Source organism: Heterocephalus glaber, unplaced genomic scaffold, assembly GCF_053883595.1.
Source record: "Heterocephalus glaber isolate CG9 unplaced genomic scaffold, H.glaber_assembly_v1.0 deba00001561, whole genome shotgun sequence".
In the NCBI taxonomy this organism is placed as follows: domain Eukaryota; kingdom Metazoa; phylum Chordata; class Mammalia; order Rodentia; family Bathyergidae; genus Heterocephalus; species Heterocephalus glaber.
Genome location: NW_028258349.1, coordinates 13,270,409 through 13,289,694, shown reverse-complemented (window position 1 = coordinate 13,289,694; position 19,286 = coordinate 13,270,409). Strand labels below are relative to the sequence as shown.

Below are 19,286 nucleotides of genomic sequence, written 5' to 3'. Positions count from 1 at the left end.
TATGTCCCTGGATTGGGCACATATTTTTGGAGGTACCTTTCTCTTCATGGGAACAAATCTACTTCTCAAGGACCTGCTTGTCTCCTTGGCAAAGGCTAGGTCTGGGTGGCAGGGTTGAATCAGCTTTTCTTTTAGAGAGTAGGCAAGGTAACCCCAGAACTCTGGGAGGTTGAGGCCAAAGGATTGCAGATTTGAGCCCAGCCTAGGAAATTTAGCAATGCCCTGTCTCAAAATGGGAGGGGGGTAGCTTAGTGGGAAGATCCTGGGAAAATCCCTAATAACAACAACAAAAAGTAAGGAATCACCATATGCTGTGTTGGGAAGTTATAGTTAGGTGAGTAATAGGAGATAATTATCATTGTGGTGGAAAAATAAATGGAGGGGGCTCACAAGACATCCTGCTAGAAGTATAATAAAATTATCAAGAGCCAGGCGAGGTTGTGTAATTACAGCACTAAGAGGCTGAGGCAGGAGGATCACAAGTTCAAACCCAACCTGGGCAACTTAGCAAGACTGTCTCAAAATAAAAAATAAAAAAAGAGCTGGGGACATAGCTCAGTGCAAAAGTCCTGGGTTCAATCCCCAGTAAACATACACACACACACATATCAAGAGATAATAATTGTATTAGGATATGGTTATGTTCCTTATTTGGTCACTGTAGTAAGTGGTCATCAGACACTGGAATATGGAGGTTACCAGACATTGTCACAGATGGAATGAAGTCACAGATACACTGAGTTAGAGGAATAAAAAGAGAATAAGATCTACAAAGACTATTTCTTGCAATTAATGAGGGGTGACATATATAATTGGAGGAATTGAACCCTGATGCTCATTCTTTCATCTTCCAGAACATCTCTATTACTGGAGTAAAATGAAATGGAGAAAGAGGGTATTTAGGCAGAATTCTGGGGTGAGTTAAGAGAGAAGGCTCGCTGGGCATAGTGGCACACCTGTAATTCTAGCATTTAGGAGGCTGAGGCAGGAGGATCACTGGTAGTTCCAGGCTAGCCTGGGATACATAGTGAATTCAAGGCCAGCCTGAAGTACATAACCAGACTGTCTAAAAAAAAATTTTCCCGTCTTATGGGGTCAGCAAACACCATCCTAAGTTGGGGGATGATGCTGGGTCACAAAACATCTTAAATTGGGGGAATAATGAACCCTCAGATGCAGGGCTGGTTGAGGTAAAAGGAGGTAATGGTAGAGCAACATTGCTCTATGATGGGGAAGGAAATATGGTGGATTATTAGATGCTGTGAAGCAGTGAGTGAAGGAGAACTAAATGTGGATCAGCACATATTGATGTGAGTATAATGGGATATGTCACCAAATGCTCCTCAATTAGAGGGTAGGGAGTTAAAGGTGAATACCCAGCCCCGCTCCCTTAACCAGCCTGTCCCTTGACCCACATCCTCACCTCCTCATTTTGTCCTTCACAAAGGCATCTCTGCACAGCCCAACTATTTTCCACTCCCAGCATGACCAATGCACTGGCCCCAGGCAAGTCATTCTTCTTGCTCCAGTGGGGCCACCTAGCTGAGCATTCAATGAGAACATGCAGGCACGACATGCGCGTGCCCTCTCCCTCGGCCACCACTGCCGCCTCCTTCTGCCACTCCTGGAGCTGCTTGTGTGCTCATTCGGTGTGGACCTGGTACCTCTTTTGTGAAGTGGCAGCTGAGAAGACTCGGGCGCTTGCTATGGCTGACGAAAAGCCCAGGAAGGAGTCAAGACTGAGAACATCGATCATATTAATTTGAAGGTGGCGGGGCTGGATGGTTCTATGGTGCAGTTTAAGATTAAGAGGCATACACCACTGAGTAAACTAATGAAAGCCTATTGTGAACAACAGGGTTTGTCAATGAGGCAGATGAGATTCTGATTTGATGGACAGCCAGTCAATGAAACAGACACACCTGCACAGTTGGAAATGGAGGACGAAGATACAATTGATGTGTTCCAGCAGCAGACAGGAGGTGTGTACTAAAAAGGGAACCTGCAACAACTCTACTTCAGAACTCTGTTCTTACAGACCAAGAATACATTCTCAATTAGAAAACTGCAATTTGGTTCCACGACATCCTGACTACTATAGTATAGTTTTCTCTATTCTTTCGTTTACCCCTTCCTCATTCCTTTATTGTACATAAAGTATCTGGTGTATGTGCACAAGCATATTCCTTTTTTTTCTTTTTTTTTTACTAAATGGCCAACAATATGTTTTGATTGACATCAGATGGAGACGGGATGGGGAGATACTGGTTCTGTGAAAATAATTCCCTCTCTCCATTAGTGGCATGCTCACCAGCTCTTATCTTTATATTCTAGTAAGTTATTTTGCTGTTTTAACAGAAAAGACAACAACATAAAAATCCTTGCATACCTTGTTTGATTGGAGAATTTTAATGTTTTTCATTTATCGTTGTAAAGCCAAGGACAATTTTATAACTTTTTTGTATGTAGCTGTTATAGGTAGGGCAATCTGCTTTATGTAGGATTAAATTACTCTTTAAAAGAAAAAGAATCCTAGATAGTTTTCCCTTTAAGTCAAGTGTCTTGTTGTTTAAACTTCTTATTTAAAATGAAAAAAAAATGAAAACATGCACCAATATCTTTGAGCCATTACTATGTATCTCACCCCACTTTCAAAGATGATGTCTGCTCTTCAGGCTTCATACTATTGGCTTCAGGCACACCCATCAAGACAGGATAAGCAGGTCTGTAGGTTGGGTTCTTTGGTAGCGGAGTCCTGTTAACATGCAGTTTGAGTGGAGCAGAGTTGTGCAGAGTTGGTACAGTGGGCTTTTTAAAAAGTCATTTTGGAGCTGAAACTTTGGGATTTTGGAATTGTGGCATGAAACCCTGGAAGCAAGCAGCTATGTGAGCTGTCCTATGCACGTTTTCCTGAATCAGGAATGTTTACAATGACTTTTTAGCTTTAGGGCTGGGAAGGGACAGAACTCAAGTAAAGACTGTAGGTGAAAATGCCTGCTGTGTTTTATGTGAGTTGGTTCTTCCTATTAGAGTCTCCCATACTACAATATAAAAAGGATCAGGCAGTATTTGTATAAGATTAACTCTCTACAATGTGCATTTATGGAATGCCTGCTGTATGGCAGGCATAGGTCTAAGCTCACAGTGAAGAAAATGGGAAAAACAATCTAATGTAGCCAGGCGTGGTGGCACATGCCTGTAATCCCAGCACCTGGGAGGCTGAGGCTGGAGGATCTCCATGAATTCAAGGCCAGCCTGACCTACATAGGGAGACCCTGTTTCAAAAAATCAAACCCAAACAAAAAACCAATCTAATGTAGAGGCTATAGAAAAATAAGCAAAATATACAGGGCATAATAGTGGTAGGTGCTATGGAGGATAAAAGGAAGAGAGGCTGAAATTTTAAACCAGGCAGGGAAGGGCTGTGATAAGCTGTCATTGGAGGAGAGATATTAAGGAGCAAGCTACACTGATATGAAGCTGTGGCCTTTGCAGACACTGTGCATGCATAGGCCCAGAGGAAGGAACTGAATTAGTATGTTTGAGGCACACAGGGGAGACAGTCCTTGTGGAGTTCATGACATGACATAGCAGTGAATGTATGTTGGGGCTTGTTTTCATGGGTCACTGATTTGTTTTTATGAAAGCCATGCCATTAAGGAAGACAAATAAGCGTGAAGAACTGTGACAGAGGGAGACTTCAGCTGACCTAGATGACCTGAAAAATCCTACTCAAGAAGCTTTCCTAAAGGTAATGAAGTTCAAAAGACATGATGCTGGGGGGTCAGAAGATGATGTGCTGATGGCTTGTGAGGCTCAAAGACACTACTAGTGGCTAATGAGGGGCATTACAATTCTGTACCAAATGACAATGAAGAGTTCACATACGCTCTTGAGATTTGCATCAGAGTGTATATATACACTCTGTGTCAGAGGAATATATTTTTATTGTAGTATTTTTTGACAGAAGTACTCAGTGGGGGAATGGATATACACAAGTGTGTTAGATTCACCAAAGAAAAACACCCACAACTCTGTTAGACAATGTTTTGCAACAAACAACTTCCAGAACTGAGGACTTATCATTTCCTATATATTGTTTTGTCATTCAATTTGTTGGCACTGTACCTATTCTACCAACAAGACTATCATTAACATGGCTTAACATAACCCTTCCTATTAAAAATTAGGATATAGTGTTCCATCATACTTTTCATAATCATAAGAAGTCTTGTTCTAAAATATCAAACTCAGTTCCTTCTCAGTATGGATGCCCCAGATTTAATGATGCTGATGACAGTGTAAGAAGGGCCTCCCTCCACATTCAATTCCTTCTTAGAGGTCGTCTTCTAAACAGTAATGTATGACATTCTCATGTGAGCATTTCCCCTTATGCATACTATTCTGCTGCATGGATGCAGTAATGTACAGTAAGACATGTCCTCAGTAAGCTTTTTCTCATCCTGTTTAAGTGTGAATACTTTGATGCACATTGAGCACTGATTTCTGAACAAAGCCTTTCCCACAGACTACACACTTATAGGGTTTGTCTCCAGTGTGTGTTGTTTGGTGTTTATTCAAATTTGACCTATCAGTGAAGGCCTTCCCACACTCAGCACACACGTAAGGCTTCTCACCTGTGTGAATTCGTTGATGCACTTGGAGCTGTGATTTCTTAGTGAAAGACTTCCCACAGTCACTACATTCATAAGGTTTCTCTCCAGTATGAATCCTATGATGTGTTATCAACTCTGATTTCTGCCTGAATGTCTTCCCACATTCAGAACAGATGTAAGGCTTCTCTCCGGTATGAGTTTTTTGGTGTTTACTAAGATTTGACCTGCCACTAAAGGCTTTTCCACACTCAGCACACACATAGGGTTTCTCACCTGTGTGGATTGGCTGATGCACCAGGAGCTGAGACTTGGAGGTAAAGGATTTCCCACAATCACTGCATTTATATGGTTTCTCTCCGGTATGAATTCTTTGATGAGTGATAAAATTTGACTTTCGGATGAAGGCTCTTCCACATTCAGTGCACACATAGGGTTTCTCTCCTGTATGAATTTTTTGATGCACAATGAGTATTGATTTCTGGTTGAAGGCTTTCCCACATTCATGGCATTCATACTGTCTCTCTCCAGTATGAATCTTCTGGTGTATATTGAGGTGTGACTTCTGGGTGAAGGCTTTTCCACAGGTACTGCACTCATAAGGCTTTTCTCCGGTATGAATTCTCTGATGTGTAATCAAGTCTGACCTCTGAGTGAAGGCCTTTCCACATTTAGAACATATATAAGCTTTTTCTCCTGTGTGAGTTTTCTGGTGTGTAATGAGATTTGACCTGTTGGTGAAAGCCTTCCCACATTTATTGCATATATAGGGCTTTTCTCCTGTGTGAATTCGTTTATGCACATGGAGCTGTGACTTGGAGGTAAAGAATTTCCCACAGTGACCACATTTATAGGGTTTCTCCCCAGTATGAATTATTTGATGTGCAATCAAGTGTGCCTTTTGGATGAAGGCCAGGCCACACTTCATGCACACATATGATTTTTCTCCTGTATGGATTCGCTGATGCACTGTAAGTGCTGACTTCTGAGTGAAGGCTTTTCCACAGTCACTACATACATAAGGTTTCTCTCCAGTGTGAATTCTCTGATGTATTATTAACTCTGACCTATAGGTAAAGGCTTTCCCACATTCAGTACATATGGAAGATTTTTCTCTAACTTGAACTTTCTTATGTGTAATGAGGTTGCAACTATTGTTGAAGACCTTCCCATATTCGGTACATACATAGGGCTTGATTCTACTGTGAATTCGTTGATGTACCTGGAGTTGTGACTTTGAAATGAAGGATTTTCCACAGATACTACATTCATATGGTTTTTCTCCAGTATGAATTCTTCGGTGTGCAACCAAGTGTGTCTTCTGGATAAAGGCCTGTCCACAGTCAATGCATATATAAGATCTCTCACCTGTATGAATTTTCTGATGCATCTTGAGTGTGGACTTTTGTGTGAATGCTTTGCCACAGTCACTGCATTCATGGTGCCTCTCTCCAGTATGAATTTTCTGGTGGATAATGAGATCTGAGTTATAAGAAAAGCCTTTTCCACATTCACTGCATTCATAGAGTTTTTCTCCAGTGTGGATTCGCTGATGTCTGAAGAGAGAAGATACCTGGAAGAAGGACTTTCCACATTCATTGCATTTATAGGGCTTCTCTCTGGTGTGGGTTTTTTGATGAGCAATGAATTCTGGCTTCTGTACAAAAGCCTTCCCACATTCAATACATACATAGAGTTTTTCTCCTGTATGAACTTGCAGCTGTACCTTGAGATGTGACTTCTGAGTGACAATCTTTTCAAATTCAGCGCAGTTGTAGGATTTGTCCCCAGTATGAATTTTCTGATATTGAGAGGGTGCTTGTTTGTAATTGATAATTTTTCCATATTGATTATGGCCCCATAATTTCTCTTCTCTTAGAGTATACTCCTGGTCAGTATTGGAAGAAATTTTACCATATTCAATAATCTTTTTAAAGTACTTTGATGCATTATTTGTATTATGACTGTGTAAACCTAAATTATGCTTCAGACTATTCACAAAAGAGTCACACAGATGAGGTCTTTTGGGAGAAGAAATAATGTTTGGGCTAACATGGATTATTTGTCTAATATCCTTATATTCATGATGATTCTTTATAGTCATCATTTTCTTGATGAAAGCAACATCACTGAATGATTTATTTCCTGTTTGCTGATAGCTCTCTATCTGATCACAAATCTGCTGCAATTTTTCTAGAATGAAGTACAAGAAAACATCAATTTAAAAAAATCACCTTCTTGCTCAATGTAGAAAGAAACTTTTTAAAAAACCCCATTGTGAGACAGTTGTTTCTCACAGGGATGGGGATCAAGAGTTAGAGAGAGAAGGGAGGGAAAGGAGGAACAGGGGATAAAAAAAAGTAATTAAGATATGTTATGTACATGTACCAACTCCACACAAGGAATGTAAGCATTATGTACTGCAAACACATAAAAAAGGGGGGGGGATCAAGAGGTAGGTCAAGAGAGGAAGGAAGGAAGAAAAAGGGAATGAAAAAAGGAATTAACTGTATTATATACATATTCCAAGTCCCAACAAGGAATGTAAACATTATGCATTACAAATATGTACTAACAAAAATAACTGAAAAGAAAATCCCCTATTGTAAGGTTTGGAATCCAGACTCCCCATCTCAGATGAAAAACAGGTGATTTTAGTTCAAAGAACACCTAGCAGAGGACATAAAAGGCTCGTCCAGACTGGATACAGAAAAAGGTGAATGTGAGTAATCTGATTAGGAGGTTGGTGGGGTGATGATGGTGTTGATATGAAACATTCTTGTATATAATTCAATTGTTAGAGAAAATAAATTAAGTGAACAGATTGCACTATAGACAGATGTGGAAAAAGACAAATATGATATAAATGAAAGTAACTTTTATACAAACTAATGACACATATCCCTAAATTAATTTAAATTTTATAACATACATGAATTTTAAAATGTTTTCATCACATAGAAGAGTTACCTAGAGTAGGAAAGGAGAGAGATACAGGGAAAAGAGAGAAGAGGGAATAAATAAAAAACAGAAGAATCCTCAGCCAAACTCATGATGATGAGTCTGAAAATGAGGGCTATGATTAAATTCAAACCTCATCAGGTCAAGTACAGAAATAAAGCACTAGCAAAAAAGCCCAAGCAACCAGGCAGAGGGACCCTAGTCAATGTAGAGTCCCTCAAGCAGCATTAGAAGATAATTTCAGGAAAGGTAAAAAATAATGGCAAACACAACAGATAGGTATTCTCAAAGGTTAAGTGACAGTGACCCCCAAGTCATCAGTTGGATGAGACACATAGGAAATTGAAAAGAAGTGAGAAATTTCATGGTAGTATCCATGGAGAAAACAGAAAGAGCGGGTTGGAGATAAAGTTCTGAAGCATCTCACAGTGAAATGAAATAAAAAGGAGACTATCCCAAATGTAAGCATGTATCACATAGTAATTTGGAAAGAAAACAGATCCACAGAGCCAGACATGGTGGCACACACCTGTAATCCCAGCACTCAGGGCTGAGGCAGGAGGATTGCTGGGAGTTCATGGCCAGCCTGGGCTACATAATGAGTTCAGGGACAGCCTGAAGTACATAATGAGACCCTGTCTCAAAAAAAAAATCACCCCCCCCAAAAAAACATAAAAAGAAAACAGATCCACAAATGCCTGAATGTATAAATAAAGATAGTAGAACTATGGAAAAAGTACAAAAAAAAAAAAAAAGACCATAATCAAGAAAGAATGATCTTTAATGAGGCAGATTAGCACTTGATCCAGAAAGCCAGGGAAGAAGACAGAAATTACAAAGGTCATTCAGTTAGAAGGTATTTTGTTTTCTGAAGGGTCAGTGTCAAGGGTCCTCACGAAATATAAAAAACACAGAAGAGTCACCTTAGTAGCATTTCAACAGTCTATCTTAAAACAGCTGATATTTGATCTATTCCTTTGCTGAGAATCCCTTCTCTCCCCTTTACCTGGGTCACACTGACCTGGACAGCTCTGATGTGAGCTATCACCCTGTGATGCCCATGGCTCCTCTCCTTGCTCCAGCATGAAAACTTCTGGCTCAGGAACTTGATACCCTGTTCAAAGGAAATGATAAAGAACTGGGCCCAGCTAATTCTTTTTCAGAGTCCAACCAAGACTTACTGTTCAATGAGGGTTTGTTCTTACGAAAAGTAACCATGTACGTAAACTGAGTAATATTAGCAGTGCCCAAAGGAGGTAGAAAATCTTGAACAAATCAGGTTCAAACCATCACATATTTAAGATGTCTCACAGTATTTATCCAATTGAGAACTGACAGAGGCCTCCTTACAGGTTCCAAGGTGACTGTGCTTACCTACTGAAAGTAAGTGGCTGTAGGTCTCTTGCATCACATCCCGGTAAAGGTTTCTCTGACCAGGGTCTAGATGCTGCCATTCCTCTCTGGTGAAATCAATAGTCACATCCCTGAAGGACACTGATCCCTGTAATGACAAATTCCTGTTCAATATTCAATGTAAATAGTTAGCTTTTGGAAAAATTATATTTAGAAGTATGGAACATGGAACATGGGTTTGTTTTTGTTAATTTAAGTCCTCTTTTAAAAACTCACCCCCAGAGAGAGATGCCAGCAAGATGGCTTACTAGAAACCCTAGCACTCATTCCACCAACAAAGACAGTTTACACAACAAATAAACAATTGGATTTTGATGAAAATAACGAAAGAAGAGTCCCAGAGCATATGAAAGGAGTAGCAAAAAATGTGTAGAGCACAAAAACCCAGGATGGCCACATAGAGAACAAAAGGCAATACAAACTCCACCACTCCACCCCTCAGTAGAGATAAGCTCAGAACTAATGCTGGGGATTTAGCTCAGTGGTTCTGCCGCCTGCCTCACAAGCACAAGGTCCTGAGTTGGATCCCCGTACAAAAAAAAAAAAAAAAAAAAAAGAATACCAGAACTAGAAGGAGACTCTTCTCTGCAGGGAAAAGGTAAGCAAGAAGACTCTTGTAATCATCATTCCCTTGAACATGTGCATCCTCTCCACTGAGGACTCTTACAGTCCTCATGGGTGATAAAACCAGGTGAATGAACTGCCTGGAGCACACACAGCAGCACTCTCCCCAGAGGAGCTGACGCTGTGCCTTGGCTCTTGTTGCCCTCTACACCATTGTGCTGGGTGCATCCTGCTCCAGGGGTTAGTAGCCAGAGTACCTTTCCATCCCTGAGGCTTTGTCACTGAACCACTCCTGGCTAATGGCCTACTAACTCTGAGACAAACTACCCGGTGGGATCAAACTACCATAGAGCCATTCCATTTACCCCTACCAACTGCTGCTGTACCCTGCTCCTCATCCTGCTCCTCGAGGCCTTAGGTCAAGTGATGCCCTATGCCCTGGGTAAAGTGTCTTGTTCATTCAGGGAAGTCACACCTTCCTGTGCCTGAGCTGAAACAGCACATCAAGCCAAGCAACAAGATATCCCAGGCTGAGCTAACACAGTATCCCAAGTTGCAAGGAAACAGCATTGACTGAGCTGAGAAACCCCACCCTAGAGGTAGTAAGTATCCTGTTTCTCTGGAATTGGACTGGTGCCCTAGAGTCTGAGCTGCTTAGACACACCCCTGACAGACACACCCTAACCCGAGTAGTATAGTCACAACTGTACTGCTTTGCTCTCCCGGGCCCAAGAAACAGCTGCATTCTGCCATTCTTGTCTTTCCTGTAGCTGCACTTAGCTGTGAGGAGTCTGGGTAGTGCCATCCAAGGTCAAGAGTCACCATTATGCAATGCCTCATGCCTTGGGCCCTGAGTTGCCACTGTGCCCTATTAGCTCTGATTCCTGAATTAAAGCCGTATCCTGCTTCCCAAGCCTAACTCTCCAGAGCACCCCTTCTTCCCCAGAGTGAAGCCAGTGATTAGTCTGCCCCCAGGATCAGAATCACAGCTATAACCCAGACTGCATGCCCAAGCTACTGCAGGTGCCTCAGAGTCACAGAGTCTGGCTTTATGGACAATCTGCATCCAATTCTGACTCAAAGAGTGAACCTGCATCCCTAAAACGCAGGTGCCACAATAGGTTAGTGAGCATCTAAGCCCAGCCTGAGCATATGTATCCTAGAACCCAGTACTGCTTTAGTTGCTTGTATACCACATCAGACTTGGTACAATGAGAAGTTCCCTCATTAAGACTCACCATTGTGGGGAAAATGAGAAAAGGAGAACCCCAAAAACCCTTCCCGCTATGGACCTTAACAACCTACATGCTGACACTGTTGCTATAAATTCCTACAGCCTAGGCTGCTGAGGCTCAGACAGATATTGCTGATGTCAATCATAGCTAAAAAACTGTGTGGAGCACATCACTCCATCTACTTGGAACCAGAGCTACCATACTTTTCTCAATCAGGTGAATGTTTTACCTACAAAAGCCACTCTGTAAAGCATATAAGAAGTATTTTTTATTTATTTGTTTGAGACAGGATCTCACTATGTAGTTTAGACTGGCCTTGAACTCACAGTGATCCTCCTGCCTCAGCCTCCCAAGTCCTAGAATTACAGGTGTGTATAACCACACCCATCTTGTGGAAGAGGTAACTTTTCCATTGGATGTGCAGCCATCAACACAGGGACAAAAGAAACATGAAAAAGCAAGAAAATGACACCACCAAAGAAACAGTAATTCTCTAATAACTGACCCTAAATTAATGGAAATTTAAAATTGCCTGAAAAAGAATTTAAAATAATCTTAAGGACACTCTGTAGCTAGGTATGGTAGTACATGCCTGTAATCCCAGCACTCTGGAAGGCTGAGGCAGAAAGATCACAGTTTTGAACCCTGGGCAAGTCAGCTACTCAGCAAAATAAAAAATAAAAAAGAGCTGGGGGTGTAGCTCAGTACAAAGGTCCTGGCTTCAATTCCCAGTATTGAAAACAATGTAAATCTCTAAAGTTTTTGCGTGTGACTAAAATAGTTCTCAGTATAAAACAGCCTATTATAAATGTTTTATTTAAGCCTCATGTTTACCACAAAGGAAATTGATATACAACAAAGTAATCAAAAGTCAGTACTACAGAAAAATCACTAAATCACAAAGATAAACAACAAATAAAGGAGAAAAGCATAAAAGATCTATAAAACAACCAGAAAATAATTTTTAAAAACCACAGCAGTAAGTTCTTATATATTAATAAGTATTTTCAGTGTAAATGGACTAGGTTTCAATCAAAAGACAGAGAGAGGCTAAATGAAATTAAAAAAAAAAACAAGATCCAGAGCTGTTCCCAGTAGCACATGCATGTAGTCCCAGCTACTTGGAAGTCTGAGGCAGAAAGATTACTTGAGCACATGAGTTTGACACCAGCCTGGGCAAGGTAGCAAGGCCTAGTATCAAAACAAAACCAAAACAAAGCAAGATCCATCTAAATGCTGCCTGTAAGAGACCGAATAGAAGAAGTTATTCCATGGTAATAAAAAGAGAGTGGGATGGCTATAAATATATCAGATAAAGTAGACTTCAAGTTAAAAACTGTCACAAAAGACAAAGCAGATGATAATTTAACGAAAGAGGGCTCAATTCACCAAGAGGACATAACAATTTTATATGTACCAAATATTAGATCACCAAAACATATCAAGTAAATATTGGTGGATCAGAAATAGACTAAAATACAATAATAGTAAGGGATGACTTTAACTCCGTACTTTCAACAGTGGACAGATCAACCAGATAGAAAATTAATAAGGAAATAATAGAATTTAGACAATATATGAATTCCAACAAATTTTCAAAGAATTATACCAACACTTTTTAAATTCTTGGAAAAATAGTGCTGGAGGGAATATTTTCTAATACATTTTATGAAGCCAGCCTTATCTTGATAGTTAAGCCAGACAAAGATACCACAAGAAAAGAGAACAATATGCCAATATCTCTAACGAACACTGATGCAAAATCATCAGTAAGATATTGGCAAATCAAATTCACCAAATACATCAAAAAGATTACACAGAGTGATCAAGTGGGATTTATCTCTGGCATGCAAGGCTAGTGTAACACTCCATGCCATATACAGACTGAAAGATAAAAACCACATGCTCATATCAATTGACACAGAAAAAGCATTTGGCAAAATTCAACATATTTTCTGACTTAGAAGAAAACCAACTCAATAGTTTAGGTAAAGAAGGAAAGCACCGCAACACAATAAAAGCCATTTATAAAAAATCCATAGCTAGGCTGGGGATTTAGTTCAGTGGTTTCTGCGCCTGCCTTGCAAGCGCCAGGTCCCGAGTTTGATCTCTGGTACCCAAAAAACCCCCAAAAACCTCATAGGTAACATCATATAAAATGGGGAGAAACTGAAGGTTTTTTCCCTAAGATCTAGAGGCAAAGATGCCCACTGTCACCACTCTATTTAACACAGTACTGAAAGTACTATCAAGAACAATTAGACAAGAAAAAGAAACAGTACCCAAACTGGAAAGGAAGTAAAATTATTTTTATTTCCACGGACATGATCCCATATATAGAAAAACCCAAAAATTCCTTTTATATTTTATTTATTTATATTTATTTATTTATTTTTTGGTACTGGGGATCGAACTCTGGACCTTGCGAGGCAGGTGGCAGCACCACTGAGCTAAATCCCCGGCCCCCAAAGATTCCTTTTTAAAAAAACAATTAGATCTAATAAATGAATTCCATAAAGTTGCAAAACACAATTTACAAAACTACATGGTATTTCTAATGGATTAGACATAACCAAAAAAAGAAATCAAGAAAATTCATTTATCACAGCATTAAAGAAAATTTAGGAGTAAATTTAACCAAGCTGGGGCTGGGGATTTAGCTCAGTGGTTCCGGCGCCTGCCTCGCAAGCGCAAGGTCCGGAGTTCGATCCCCAGTACCCCCCCCCAAAAAAATTTAACCAAGCTGGTAAAAGACTTCTGTACTGCAAACTATAAAACACTGATTAAGCCGGGCATAGTGGTGCATGCCTGTAATCCCAGTGCTTGGGAGGCTGAAGCAGAAGGATAGCCAAGAGTTTGAGGACACCCTGGGTTATATAGTGGGTTCAAGGCTAGCCTGAACTACATAGTGATACCCTGTTTCAAAAAACCAAAAAAACCCCCCCCATAACACAAAAAACAAAAACAACTGATTAAAGAAACTAAAGGGGAGAGATACAAATGGAAAGAAATTCCATGCTCATGGATCAGAAGAATTAATATTATTAAAATGTTCATACTACCTAAAGCTATATATAGATTCAATGCTATCCCTATTGAAATGTTAAAGGTAGCCACCACAGAAATGGAAAAATCAATCCTAAAATTCATATGGAACCATAAAAGATCCCAAAGAGCCTAAGCAATTCTGAGTAAAAACCAACAACAAAGTTGGAGACATCATACTTCCTGATTTAAAATTATATTACAATGGGAAGAGTATACAATGGGCATAAAAACAGACACACAGACCAATGGAACAGAAGAGAGCCCAGAAATAAATTCCAATACATATGATCAACTAAGTTTTTTGACAACGGCATAATGCACATACATATATATACAGAGGGGGAAATGTCTCTTTAAAAAAAATGATGCTGCACTTTTCAAAATTTTTTATTCTGAGACAGGGACTTACTTAGTCACTAACTTACCCAGGCTGGGTTCAAATTTTCAATCTACCTGCCTCTGCCTCCCAGAGTGTGCCACCACACGCAGCTATTCTTACTTTTCTCTCTCTCTCTCTTTTTTTTTTGTACCAGGGATTGAACTCGGGTCCTTACATTTGCAAGGCAGGCGGTGGAACCACTGAGCTAAATCCCCGGCCCTCTTACTTCTTTCTCTTGATCATCACTACATAGAAGCAACTTGTATTTCTTTCAAATATCTTTATCAACTTATCGTCTTTGTCCCCTATGTAACTTATTTCTTCCCTTATCATTTTTAATCCTTATTGTTATTTTACATTTTCTGAGTTGTTCTGTTTTAACAATTAAAACCATAACTCATACCTTGGGTTTATTTTTTTAAATGTCCAGGATTCCTTAAAGTCATTTAAATCTATATTCCCACCCCCACCATCTACAGTTTAGCTTTAGCACATAAACTTTAAAATGCACTGTGGTATTTACTGAAATATTTATGTTATTAAATTGTGGTAAATATACATAAATTTACTTTCTAAATTATTTTAAGTGGTATAAGTCTATTTCAGTCACTGACTGCAAGATAAAAATCACATGATCATATCAATTGACACAGAAAAACAGCATTTGACAAAACTTTTCATTTCTAATCTAACATTGTGGTCAAAGAACAGGATCAATATTCTGGAAAAAAAAATTATTATTTTATCTCTGATTAGTCTTTCAGAGTAGTTCATAAAATGGCCAATGGTACATTTAATAATTTCTGCTCCTCTGTTCTTTCTTTCTTTCTTTCTTTCTTTATTTTTGAGACAGGATCTTGCTATATAGTTCAGACTGGCCTCAAACTCACTATGTACCCCAGACTGGCCTCAAACTCATGGTGATCCTCTTGCCTCAGCCTCCTGAGTCCCCTCTGTACTTAATACAGTTCAGATATACATTATTAAATAAATGTTGGTGATTTTTATAATTCTTTGTGTGTTATTCCTTTAATAAGTATGAACTATCCTTCTTTGGATGATTTTTATTTTAAATTCCCTTTGATCTTTTCCTAAAATTGCAGCTTTCTTTTGGTCTTTATTTCTGAGTCAATTTCTTTCCATTCCTTTATTTTATTTTATTTTTTAATTTATTTTTGGTACCGGGGATCGAACTTGGGTCCTTGAGCTTGCACAGCAGGCAGCAAAACTGCCGAGCTAAATCCCGGGCCCCATTCCTTTTTTTTAAATGAGAAAAGCAGCCCTTCAAACCTTACTGTTAGCCTGGTATAATTAGGCTTCAGTGTTCCGAGGAGTTGGCTTGGCTGCATTAGCTTCATGGTATGCTCAGAGAACACTGACATCAAACAAGACCTACTCTTTATCCTGGTGCCAGACAAAACAAACACCACTTTGTAATCATGTCCTATACAAACAAAAGTCAGAACTACAAAAACCAATAAATGTCCCTATATTCTGCCCAATACAAGTGAATGCTACTTTTTTATCACAGCTTTAGCCTCATTCTTTACGTCCTACCTTCTAGGCAAAAATTATTAAGATATCCAACCATAAAATTGTTCAACAGAAACAGAAGTGGATGTTCACTGAGATTCAGCTGAGACTCTCACTACATTTGACTCAACTCTGAAATGAAATGTCACTGCTGCTTCTATATCTAACAGAAAAGGAAGAAATAACATGAACGTCCACGGTAATGTTGCTCATAATATGCTTTGTATTTTATCAAACTATGTACAAAAGTACATCTAGTATACATCTGCTTTCGCAAAATCACTAGAAAAAATTATAATTGTTTTTACTTATATACAGAATTAAGCAATCAAAGAAAACTAATAAAACTGATCATCTCTACTGGGAGACATGGGCACACAGGGGACGGACGCTGGTGAGCCAGTCTCATCTTTCCTTGAACTTCTTTCACCATAATACCTTCCATATGTGTTACTTTTTATATTTTTCTAATACTTTGAATGAGAAGCTCAATAGACAGGCTGGAGGACAAAGTTTCTAAGGAGAGCAGCAAAGAAATAGAAAATAGTAGAGAAAAACATGAAGAATTAACATCTGAAAAAGAGGAGAGAAAACTTTTGTGGAGAGGCAGTTTGAGACAACATGGAGAAATACCTTCAAAATCCTACAAAAGTGATTTCTAACTAGGAATTTTATTCACAGCCAAAAGATCAAGATAGTGTGATGACCATATACAGTAAACAATAGTCTTCCCTGATAGTCCACTACAGACACATTACCTATGTGTTGCTCATTCTTGACAAGATCAAGTTTTGCTTCCTGTGACTCTGCCCTAAGACTCTGGTGATAGGTCAGAGATACCTGCTCCCTGGATAAATTCCCACCCATGGGGTGCTGCTTCCTTACCTCACATGAGCTGCTATGATTCTCTGGAGCCAGACCTGTGGATTTCTGGAGTAAGGTCCAATTTGTTGGCATGGTCACACTGGGTCTCAACCCTGCTTCCCTCAGAAGCTTGAAGCTTAATGTTCCACTGTGAATTGAAGCAGAGCTGTTGGGAGGAGGTGACCTGGAGTCTGGAAAAAGATCTGGTTCAGGGACTTTCCAGAGATACCAATAAATCTGGAAAGGCCAAGTCCATATAGTCAGTCATAACATTCACCACTTAAAACACTTCCTCCATACACCAATGTGCTAGGCACCACAGAATAGTGGTTCTCAAACTTGAGTACCCAGTCAAATCATCTGGAAATCTTGTTAAACAGTTAAAACTTCTCAGCATTACCGCCTCTATTTCTAATTCAGTAGGTAGTGCCCAAGAATTTGCATTTCTAACTTGAGCCTGGATAATGCTAAAACTGTTGTTACAGGGACCACATTGAAGAAAATGTGCTATGGAGAATATAAAATTTAACAAAATCTTTGTGTGACAGGCATTAGTGATGATAAGATATCGGAAAAGCATGGGATTTGGAGTAACATTACTACAGATTTGAATTGTAACTAAGCCTCTTTTCAGCTATGATAATATTAAATTATTTCAATGTAAGTTTCAAAAATAAGTATAAAAACTATCTTAAAGTCATGAAAATTAAATAAGATGATGTTTTTAAGTATCCAATACCTTTCTAGCACCCAAGAATCAATCAATAAATATTAGTAATCACCACAATATCACTATCAGATATTAGACCAAATAAAAAATGATGTAATCAAAACAAGAAACAATGTAACAGACTACACTGATCTATATATGTGTAAAAAGTGGTATCTGAGTGTATGCAAGACATTCATTGCATAAATAATGCTAATATAACTGTCCACCCATATGGAATAAAACAAACTAGATCACCATCACACACTGCTCAGTAGACAAATTCAAGTAGGATGAACACTTAAATACATGTATATAATGAGGAATATTTTAAGAATATTATCTTTATATAACTCTGAGGATCTTGGAGGGATATTAGTACACATGAGAAAAAACACATAAGTTATAAAAGGAAAAACTGATATTTCCAATTATATATTTACTAATTATATGTTAAAATATACCATAAAAATTGAAATACATATATATATGAATTTTTTCATTATGTGACAATAGGTTATTTCTAATGTTAAAAAGTCTACCAGTTATTAAAATGCTGGACAAAAGATATGTAAATTCACATAAATTAAAAATCTAAGTGGCAATTATGCATTAGAGTAAATATAATTTTCTCTCAGAATTGCAAAAACACTTTAAAAAGCAAGAATATACAGAGCTGGAAAACATTTGAGAAAATAAACACTTTTATAAATTATTTGTAGAAGATTTAATTGCTATAATATCCTTTGCATTCTTTAGTCATATCTTTTATTAAAAATACACATATTTTCCTAATAGTATAATTTTAAATATAGAGAGCAGAAACTGACAAAAGGACAAATGGACAAATCATCTTTCCAGCATGAATTTATCTTCCCCTATAATTAAAATAATGTGTAAGGAGATGTGCGATATACATGTAAAATATATGCTTAATATATATATAAATATATTAGTTGTATTGTTATAATTAATACAATTAAATACATACTATTTTTAATGTAACAGATGTGATACTTAAGAAAACTGGCCACAAAATAGACTATAAGGCATTTTTTTAAAATCCATCATTATCCAGACAATATTTGAAATAGAAAATGTACTTCTAAGTAGCAAATGGGTCAAAAAAAAAAGACTTTTAAAAAGCCCACTTAAATTCGAACAGTAAAAAAACGCTACACGCCAAAGTTGTGAATCATTCTATTAAAGGCTGAAAATTAATGACCTGAACTACTCTGGTGAGAAAGCACATAACCCACCGATCTCCAGAACTGACATGTCAGGCCCTCGGTCACTGATCACAAACTCCTATCATTTTCCCCCAAATGCCAATAACTCATCTCAAAGGGGCCCATCACTGACAGGACAGACCTTCGTCACTGACAACCTTCGACGGACGTCACAGACCCGTCAAAATCACTGAACCCAAAGCCCATCACTAACTATACCCGCCCACACACATACATTAGAGAGTCCACAAATCTAATCGCAACCAACCAAAATCCTCTCAGCGGTTCCTCGCTATTAAAATATGGAAATACTCTTAGCAGCGACGAAAATGCCTCCGAGGACCACTTCCACTTCCGGTCCGACTTTAAAAACCCTTCCCTGCAGAGGGGCTATTGGTACTGCGCATGCTCTGAATTACATCGCCGGCCTTAAACCAGCTGTCAACATGGCACAGATAAATCTTTGTAGGTTTGTGCAGTTTCTACAAGGAGGCGCTGTCGGAAAAAAACATGGCTGCGCTCAGAAGTGCTTCTTCATGTGGGATGCCATCGTGAAAGCTTATCCGTTCCGTACAGAGTAAAGTCGATCCCCCGTCGTTTCATAGAGTGAGTTGGGATTGTCACGTAGAACGCAGCACCGTGGCTTCCGGGAAGAGGAAGGTACGGTACTGAAGTGGGGTCTGGAGTTTTATGTTATACTTTACGTTATATTTAGAAAAGATAGTTGCCGACGGGGAT

General features: G+C 38.8%; 2 protein-coding genes across 7 annotated transcripts in view; one reads left to right on the top strand and one right to left on the bottom strand.

Annotated features, from left to right (window-relative positions):
- The window catches only part of LOC101724372 (uncharacterized), a 35,864-nt gene extending 33,686 nt beyond the window's left edge, over nucleotides 1-2,178 (top strand). For both annotated transcript variants that reach the window (XM_021239446.2, XM_087191230.1), the window contains exon 6: nucleotides 1,859-2,178. The gene's annotated coding sequence lies outside the window, so the exon portion shown is untranslated. The remainder of the gene's footprint in view (nucleotides 1-1,858) is intronic.
- A 1,714-nt stretch (nucleotides 2,179-3,892) lies between these two features.
- LOC101700230 (uncharacterized) lies at nucleotides 3,893-19,286 on the bottom strand. 5 transcript variants are annotated; one of them, XM_087191212.1, is made up of 5 exons: nucleotides 18,784-19,286; nucleotides 16,632-16,776; nucleotides 8,949-9,075; nucleotides 8,596-8,688; nucleotides 3,893-6,806 (listed from the first exon to the last, which is right to left on the bottom strand). In XM_087191212.1, the coding sequence occupies exons 2-5, from the start codon at nucleotides 16,701-16,703 to the stop codon at nucleotides 4,468-4,470; spliced, it is 2,631 nt and encodes an 876-aa protein (XP_087047338.1). In that variant the 5' UTR covers nucleotides 16,704-16,776; nucleotides 18,784-19,286; the 3' UTR covers nucleotides 3,893-4,467. The 5 variants fall into 5 exon arrangements, with proteins under 5 accessions (XP_087047338.1, XP_087047337.1, XP_021095096.1 ...); XM_087191211.1 differs by having other exon boundaries at nucleotides 18,817-19,286; XM_021239437.2 differs by having other exon boundaries at nucleotides 16,632-16,801; nucleotides 18,579-19,285.